The following is a 9,052-nucleotide window of genomic DNA, read 5'->3' as shown; positions in this document are numbered from 1 at the left end:
TTCAGGGGTAGATGAATCACCCAAGAGGTGCCGCTATGTCTCCCATGGTTATACGGGAAGCCAGGAGTGGCTAGCTCAAATGGAGCCAAGCAAAGTTCAGTGGGCTGTAACCCAGTCTCTGTAGCAGCGTGCTGCTGGTACGATCATCAGATTGGCAGCAGGAGGAGGGATGGACTCACTAAGAAGTAGCTTTGCAAAATCGAGGTCAAACATTTCAAACTTGCCCAGTGATTTCAGGAGCTCAGCTTAGAGCATGAAATCCTCCTGGGACTGCTCTCTGCCCTCAGTACCAGCTAACACAGAATAGCCCCTTTCCACACCATCAGACCCACACACCCTTCCTAGATGTCTCCTGGGAATGGTCCCTCTCCTGTCTTATCTCCCTAAATGTGCCCAGGAATTGCTTGGGAGAGGGCTATCAGCCCAGGGCAGAACTGGGCCAGGAACCATTTTAACAATTTAACAGCAGAAATGGTCTTGAGCTGGTGTCTCTGGGCACAGAGATGTCTGTGCTGGGAGGAAATCAGTGGCAGGAGATGCCCTGAGCATCTTCAAAAATTAAATCTTGGCCATTATGACTTCACCTCCTGATATGAGCTATGGGCTCGTAACAACACTAGTGATAACCTTCCCAGTTCAGTTCCTTATTTACTGAGGAATACAAAACAATTGACTTTCTAGATGTAGCATGAGGTTTATTTATTGCAACTTTTGAAAGCACAAAACATAGACAGATGAAAGGCACCAGAGAGAGCCAAAATCATACAGTCACTACTATCCCCTTTTACAGTCTCGTTTAATTTACAGAGTGTGCAAGCACGATACAGTGTAATTAGCCATCCCTACATGCAAGCTGGAGCTACAGTCACTTCAGAATTGATCTGCTCAGTAAATCCCACTGTTAATTTAAAAACCAAGCCGAGTACGTAGACAGTATATACAGTACTACTGCTTGCTGGTAGCTTGCTTCATGCATAATTGTAGAAAATATTAGAGCGGTTTTACATTTTCTGTTGACTGACAACTTGTAGTTACATAAAGAAGAAAATATTTAAGGGAAATAGCTAGAGCAGAGTTAACTGAAGGTTGAACTTTCAACCTTGATTGATGCTACTGCTACGCGGCTCCTGTTAATCGCATCTTCCCGAGTCACCAGCAATGCTACTTCCTAATCTCTGCCCGTCTTATGCGTTTTAAAAACTAAACTGAGGATTTCCCTCCCACTGATCATCTAATCAAAAATTATTTCTCTCCTTGGCATGTCAATTTATCTCCATCGAAATTAACATAATTTCTGCAAACCCCACTCCTTTAAGCCACAGGTATTAATATCAGATTTAGGCTACACCATTTTCTAGGTGAATTTGGCAGGACAAACTCTTACTTTTGCAAATTGTACCACAAAAACCTTAACTTTCACCACCAGTCAGCTTAAATGGCTTTGCCTAAAAAGTTTTGGAGTCTTTTGAGCAAATGCATGCAGTGAAGTATGTATTTTGATGCCTAAAGGCTGAACCATTCCTGTCTAGAGCTCAGCAATTAACTTTGGGGTATGAGGGTCTGGTATTTCTGGAAAACACACTTGGGTGTGCATTTTAGCACCATGTCAAAGAGCAGAGCCCAGAGGAGCACAGGCACTTCTATTAAGAGAATGAAACCAAGGATGGTACGACACCGTTCAGATAAAATCCTTTGAGAAAGAGTGCATAAATATCAAGCATTATTAGTGTGGTTATTGCACCGCACAGGTAATTATCTGCCTCTGTGTCCCTAGAAATTCTGTCTTTCGGATTTCTGCAGAAGAATGATGGGAATGCTGAATAGAAATAAAGATTTATTGAATCAAAGTGACTCTACTGTGTATTTTAAGACATATTTATAAGCAGCAGCTGCAGCAGCGATTATGATAAATTTAATATTCAGAGTGCATTTCATGATACAAAAATAAAATGAATAATCCATCAATATAAGTTGACTTGAGATGAATATCAAATTGCAAAATCTTTAAAGCAATTCTGCTTGCTAATCTACATGAGCATGATCTGGATTAAAGGGATCTGTATGGTTCAGCATTAACCAAGAGGGGAAAAGTCTGGCCTCAAAATGAGATATAAAACACTAGGCAGTTACCAGAAGCGTCTTAAAGACTTCTGACCATATGGCCAATGCCTCTGGTGAGCTCTGCTTGTGTGAAGCCATTTGCCTCGCTACCCTTAACTCTCAAGTCCGGTATAAAATATCCCTAGATACTTGGAAAAGCAGGTAGACAGCTAAGGACATTAACTAAATGGACTAAATGGCACAGGTTTTTTAACAAGACTCCACGTCTAACCTACTGAGGCACTTTTATAAATGTCACTGCGTGCCTTTACACTTCTTTGGGGGCCTAAATAACACTTGCAAATCTCCCTTTAATATTTTTAAATACTTTTAAGCATGCCTCTCCATGTTCATTAACGTAAGATCAGTAGATGCACAACCAGACAGAATCCCATTTCCCCAAGGTAATCCTTTTTCATTTATAACATGCAAAATGTAGGGAATTATAACAGCGTTTATTTAAAAAAAAAAAAAAAAAAAAAAAAAAAGTTGTAAAGCTACTTGAAATATCAGGACAAATGCAAATCAAGTCTAATCCTTTGTGCTTGAGCAGTGGCAGTTCATGGTGCGGTGGTGATTCCTACATGCTCTTTTGATTACAAGGCAAGTAGAAACTGGAGAAAAGAAATATGGCACATTGCCTTGAACCAGGCTTGCCTGCCTTTTTTGGGGGGTGGTGTGGGGTGAGGATTACAGTGGGATTTACCTTCTTCATTCTAAAAGTTTCACTGAGAACAAGTGCTTACCAAACTGAGAGAGGGATGAATAAATTCCTATTAAACTAAGAATAGCAATTCCCCGTCCCTCGTCCCCCTCTTCCCATGTATCCAAATGGATGAGGAGAAATATATAGGATTGCATTACCTCTGTCATTTTTGGCTTCCTGGAGCTGGACGGGACAAGCCTGCCTGCCTCTGGACGTGGAGCAGTAGCCATGGTGTAGGTTTCCTTGCTCACCTTCTGCTTGGACCTCAGAAGGGACAGGGCTGCTTTAGTGGATATACCCGGAAGGTTAGGATTATACAAGCTAATACACCAGCTGGCATACACTGAAGACCGTCGATCAGCTTGCTGGATATGATTTGGCTTTATGTAGTTTAAATAGCACCAACTGACATTAGTGGTTGTGTGGAGGCTGGGGAACTGAAGTACCTTCTTCGTATCTGTACCTTCTCGCGACTTCATTGCACTATGAGTGACCTCTGACAGAGGCGCAGGGCTTGGAGGGTTTGGTGGAGACTGCTCCACCAGTTCTTTGGAGTCTTCTTTCTTCACAGGTTGCAAAGGTGCCTTGCTGAGGAACTGCTTACCAGCTGGCTGCTTGTACTCTTCCAGTGCCTCAAAACTTGGAGAACCTGAATGGGACACAGCTTGCTGCAAAGTACTCGGGATTTCCTTTGGCTCTGACTGCTCTAAGGACAAACTAGGTGGTGTTTCAACCTCGACACTACCTTGGCTTTCTGCAAGAAAGTGAGATTTATCCTGCTTTTTCCCTTCTTCTATTGCACTGGGTGGCTTCACCACTTCCAACTTCTCTTCTGCTTCAGACACCTCTTCCTCTTTCACTCTCTTCTGCTGTTGTGTTTCCATTGTCAGCTCCAAACTACCAGCTGGAGAGAGCATCCTTTTGCTTCCACCGACTGTTGATGGGCCTCCTTCCAGTCCGAGGACGCTGTCTGATGGGGAGGTGAGTGGCATATAGCCTTTTCGTTCTGGTAAGGGTAAGGGCACTCTCAAATACGGGCTCTGGAAAATGCTTCTTTGATCCTCTGTGATCATCTGTGCCAGATCGAAGCCTAGTCCATGAACATCGGCACTACAGACCAGGGTACCCTTGGGTTGGCAATCATCAAATTTTGGGAGAATGATAGAAGAGGAACTGCACTGGGACTGAGTGACCAGAATCTGGGAAAGCGTTGTGTACATCGCACTCCCGTAGGACGGCATATTTGTCTGTATGCGAACCGGGACAACAAGTGACACCATTGGGTCTGACCGCGTAGGAACAACAAGCTGAGATGTGGATATGGACACTGAAGGACTTGTTGTGCAGGTCAAAGGATGCAACCTACTGTCTGAGCCATATTCTGTGCATGGGGAAAGACTGGACGTTCCCGCTGCTGGGAATAAACTGGATTTGATCTGTGGTAAATGTCCACCAGCTTCCCCTGGCAACTGGAGAGCAAACTGAGACTGAAGAGGCAGAAAAAAGGCTGAAGGGATTGGTGAGGAGCCAGGATAATGCACCGGCAGGAATGAAGGATGCTGCCTGAATGGCACCTCGGCAGGGTGAGACATTAAGGGAGGAGCAATATGAAGTGGGCCTGGGTGGATGAGCGTTTGCGGGAGAGGCAGTGGTGGGGTCTGAAATATGGAAGGAGGAATCTGAGGCATGGTGAACTGAGCAGAGAGGATGTCGGACATAGTGTGTGTGGCAAAGAGCTCTGCAGACTGCCCTGGCTGTGGCAGGAGATGCTGGTAGGGGAAGATAGAAACCTGTGGGGACATGAACTGCTTTTCATGCAACGTTAGCTGTGGGACGGGATGATGGAACACTTGCAGAGCTTCTGTGTATGGCTGGGTATATGCTGGCTGAGGGCTGTCTTTTGGCTGACTCTTTTCACTTGGGTAAGTACCGTGAGGGGGTAAAGGGGATGAAGATGTTGGCTGATGGGGCAAACTTGTTGAAGGAGATTTACTTGAAGAAGGAATTGGATCTTCTGTCTCTGGCCGGCCTGTTGGAGCCAAGTCTGGCTCGTGCTCCGGGTGCCTGGTGAGGGACGCCTGCCTAACCAGAAAGCATTTCCTTCTCTCCTGTGGAGCCGAGGAGGCTGAGGGGCCGGGGGTTGAGGCAGGAGTGGATGACAGGCTCCCATAGTCAAATGATTTACTGCGGGTCTCTGACATCTGGGAAGGATGTGACACATTCGGCGTCTGCTCAGAAGCAGACCTCCGCATTTCCCTGGAATGATGATGGTGGCTTGGTACCATCAACATATGTGAGCCAATGCCAGGAGGCTTCGGGTGGGATTCAGAGGGCTGGCTGGTTGACTCCAACTTGCTGTGATCTTCACGATCAAATGACACAGAGTGGCTGGAGCCATGAGATATGCTGCTTTCCTGACTTGGGCTTCGGGTGAGAGAAACTGATTCAAAACTGGATTCTCCAGAGGACTGAGCCATTTCTGCCAACCGCAGCCTCTTCTTTTTTGGTGGGAGTTTCTCTGCAGGGAGCTGAGAAAGGGTCTGGCTCCTCTGTGGCCACTGAAATTCCTCTGTTTTTTCTGGCTCTTTCGGAGGAGGTTCTGGCTCTGTTTCTGGCCTGTCAGGCTCTTCTGTGACCAGAATCTCTGGGACCTGGATGTTGGGCTGGCGTACCAGCTTGGGCTGCAGGGAGTGAGGCGGTCGGCTGTGCTGAGATGTTGGCTGAGACGAGTACTGTGACAAGGGTTTCTCTTCTCCTTCCAAGCTGCTCGCCTGCTCAATAGAGTCAGACTTCTCAAAGGAGCTCGTATGCTGGATGACAGAGATCTCCTTTGAGGTTGTTCTCCTCTCCTTGCCCTCCACACTTGAAGCCGGCTTGGTACTCCTGGAATGAAAGCTGGCACTGGCATCAGAAGGTGTGGATTTACCCGGATCTGCTGGTGACTTAATGGACTCACGGGTTAGATTTAAAGCGACATCAGATGAAGCTGGGTTTGCAAACTGAGTCCCCGGCCCACTACTGGAGGAGGGAGTGTCAGACAACTCGAAAGCTGGAGGCTCCTCATCATCACCGAGACTCTTTTCCTTTCGTCTTTTTCGGAGTGGGGTGAGCTCCAAACTGCTCCCTAGCTTGTAATGCACCATCTGGGGCCACGTGTCAGGATCCGCAACACTTTTCTCAGTCTCAGAAGAGGTATAGGAAGTGGAAGAGCGAGGTTTTGAGAGCTGCAGTTCTGAGCAGTAGTATTTCTTATGGGCTTCATAATTGTCCCTTTTCTTATACCGAGCACCACATATGTTACACTCATACATGAACCCTTTAACTTTCGGACCCTTCCTTGACTTTTTGGTAAGATCACTTTCCTTGGTTTCAGGCTCCTCGGGAGGTTTGGAAACAGTTTCTTTGCTTGCAGAGCCAACCTCCTCCGAGACGTATTCTACTCCCAAAGGTAGCTCAATAGCTGGTTGTCGTTTTAGCATTCGAGGATGCGAAGAAAATGCTTGACTGCGGCTTAAGACTTCAGGCTCCATGATGTGATCATCAAATGAATAGCTACCTCTAAAGGTATGTGGGGAGCTTATAGTGCATGCAGCAGAAGGCATTGAGTGGCTTCTTAGGAGAGGCACTGTCTCTGTGGCACTGTGGGATTGCTGAAGTGACAATAATGATTGTTCGGGCTTAATTTTTTCACCGTGGGATGCCAACACTTTCGATGCATCCAGCTGGCTACTGGAACCAGACTTGATATCAAACTGAAACGGTTCTCTATATACACCAGACTTTGGAGATTCAATGCTGCTACGTCTAGATAAAGAGCTTCTTCTAGGCTTAACACTATCTATTTCACTGGTATCTACAACAGCTTCATTAATTGTAATTAGCTTAGTGATGTGTTCAATAACCTGTGTTCTAGGCACAGATAACGGTACCATGCTAGGTTTCTCTTCGGTAGACAGGTGTGGAAACCCCTGGGTTGTGTTTGCAGCTAATGCTGCAGTCCTTTGCCCAATTCTACCACATTTCCCAAAAATAATTTCTGCATAAGATTTTGCGTTAGTATTTGGTGGGCTGATCTGCTGCTCTGCACTTTCTGATCTCGAGAAGTAGCCTGACTCGGTACTTCCTTTGCTCCCAGGGCTCAGGAAAGCTTGTTCATCTATGACCTTCTTCCGTTCGCTTAAGCGGAGTGCAAGCTTCTGCTTTATCGTATGGGTATCCTCAGATTTATGGCTCAGGGCGTGATCTGATGATGGCTCCACAAACTGGGTGCTGTCCTCAAGAGACTGAGACAACGAACACCGGTCGTGGCTGGAGCCTTGGCTCCCTCCGCTCAGCAAACTACTGGACAACAGGGTGTGCTTCTGCCTGGGTGAAAGCTCTACTGAATGGCCTGACATTGCACCCGTTTCCTCCTCTGAATCTGTGCTTTCTCCTTCTGTTGGCTCTTCAAACTCCTCCCCGCCAATCCTTTCCATTTCCAGGCTCGATGGATACATCTCCGCTCCAATCCCTGAGGCCAGCCCAGCTTTTATTCGATGAGCATGAGATTTCCTATGTTTATACAAATTGCTCTTAGTCTTAAAAGAAAAGCCACATGGAATGCAAGGGTATGGCCTCTCACCCGTGTGTGACCTGATATGTTTTTGGAGCACACTTGGCTTTGCACAGGGCCTGCTGCAGTACTGGCAAATGTATTTGCCTGGCTTCTGAGGTTTCTTTTCCTTCTTGTGCACTTCCTCAGCTTGTTTTAAGGAAACCTGCGAAGGGCGAGGGATATAGACCTTTTGAACGGACGGCATGTCCTCTCCAGGAATGATCGGCGAATGGGAAGGTAAGAGCTGACCATGGTGAGAGTGAAGCCCGGGTGATGAAAAGGAGCCAGAGGGACCTGGTCTTACTGGATCAACTAGCTGCCACGTGGGACCTTCAAGGACATGCTCTGGTTTCCCAGGAGACATAAATGCTGGTGACAGTGCGTGCTGCTGAAGCTGCGAAACGTGGGGAGGATGTTCAAAAGAGGCAGGCTTAGGTTGCTTCTGATGTCCAGTCTTCTCCTGAGACTCCTCTCTCGGAATCGGCAAAGAACCAGAAAAGTGCTGCTGCGAGATGATATCTCGGAGAGGGGTTCCTTGCGAAGAAGCAGAGCTGCCCTGGTACGTAGCTGCAGATGAAATACTGGCTTGGAAAGCCTCTCCTTTGGGAAGCCTCTTTCTTGGACTTTCCTCAGCCTTTTTTGTGCTCTTCTGGCTTTGTTCAGGATCCATGACCTTAAAAGGGTCTTTGAATGCTATTTCGGGAAGGTTTTGGCAGGCTTCATTTACGAATAATAAAGGTCTCTGCTGTAGATTCCCTGTTTTTCCTGCATTTGCTACGAAGCTGAAGCCACCAGGAGATGGTTGTTGATTTAAGATTTTACTAAAGTGTCACTAGTTGCTATTTGATTTAAAAAAAAAAATGTTTCAAGGTCAATAAAGTTCACATTGGTAACACATGACAAACTACTTCAAAGAGAGAAAACTTTCCAAAACTTTTAGTCCAAATATTTTCCTTGTGAACTTGGTTAAGGCTTTAAACCTTGCCATTTTATTTCAGTTGACAGTGGCAAGCCTTCAAAGTCAAGATGCAACCCACAATGTGTCTCTTGTTTGTTATGCAAACCTTTGAAAACTTGAGACTTTAGTGCTCATCTCATAATGATCTTTTTTTCCTGCGCAAGGAAAATAACACTGAACGGTGTATGTCCCCCTGTGTCTTCCTTCTGTTCCACTTTTGAGTTCAAAAGGCTTGGAAAAGTATTTCCCACATTTCTGTAATTACATCCAAAAGAAAACAAACAGAAAAAATTACTTCAGTGTTTGTATTAAAGTAATTAAATGCTGCTACTTTTATAGAGGATGACAGTAAATATTTTGCACAAAAGAAATTCAGAATAACTGATTGAATATGCACCATTTGTGAGACACTACTTTTAATGGTAATCTAAACATAAATTGCGCTAAGTCAAACCTCAGGGACTCATGCTCGTTTTAATGCACGCATAACCTGGCTCTGTAGCAGTAACCAAAGACAGTAACTCGAAACACAGACAGTTTTGAAAAATGTATTCAAATGGTTTCAAACCTGAATTCCTTCTAATCCTCTGCAAACATTTACGGTTTTACAATTTTTATAATTAATATTTCTCTTCCACACAGACCACACAGTAAAGCTGACTAAATACAAAGCACTGCCTAATGTAGCCCATGC

General features: G+C 45.5%; 1 protein-coding gene across 1 annotated transcript in view; it reads right to left on the bottom strand.

The window, feature by feature from the left end:
- Nucleotides 1–8,259, bottom strand: part of HIVEP3 (HIVEP zinc finger 3) — a 64,788-nt gene extending 56,529 nt beyond the window's left edge. Inside the window, exon 1 of the mRNA XM_035901297.1 lies at nt 2,965–8,259. Coding sequence (XP_035757190.1) covers nt 2,965–8,070 — 5,106 coding nt within the window. The 5' untranslated portion in view covers nt 8,071–8,259. The remainder of the gene's footprint in view (nt 1–2,964) is intronic.
- Between the last annotated feature and the right edge of the window lie 793 nt (nt 8,260–9,052).

The sequence above is a fragment of the Egretta garzetta genome, unplaced genomic scaffold (genome assembly GCF_000687185.1).
Source record: "Egretta garzetta isolate BGI_Z169 unplaced genomic scaffold, ASM68718v1 scaffold368, whole genome shotgun sequence".
Lineage (NCBI taxonomy): Eukaryota > Metazoa > Chordata > Aves > Pelecaniformes > Ardeidae > Egretta > Egretta garzetta.
Note: the sequence above shows the minus strand (reverse complement) of the source record. Positions and strands in the feature narration are given on the sequence as shown.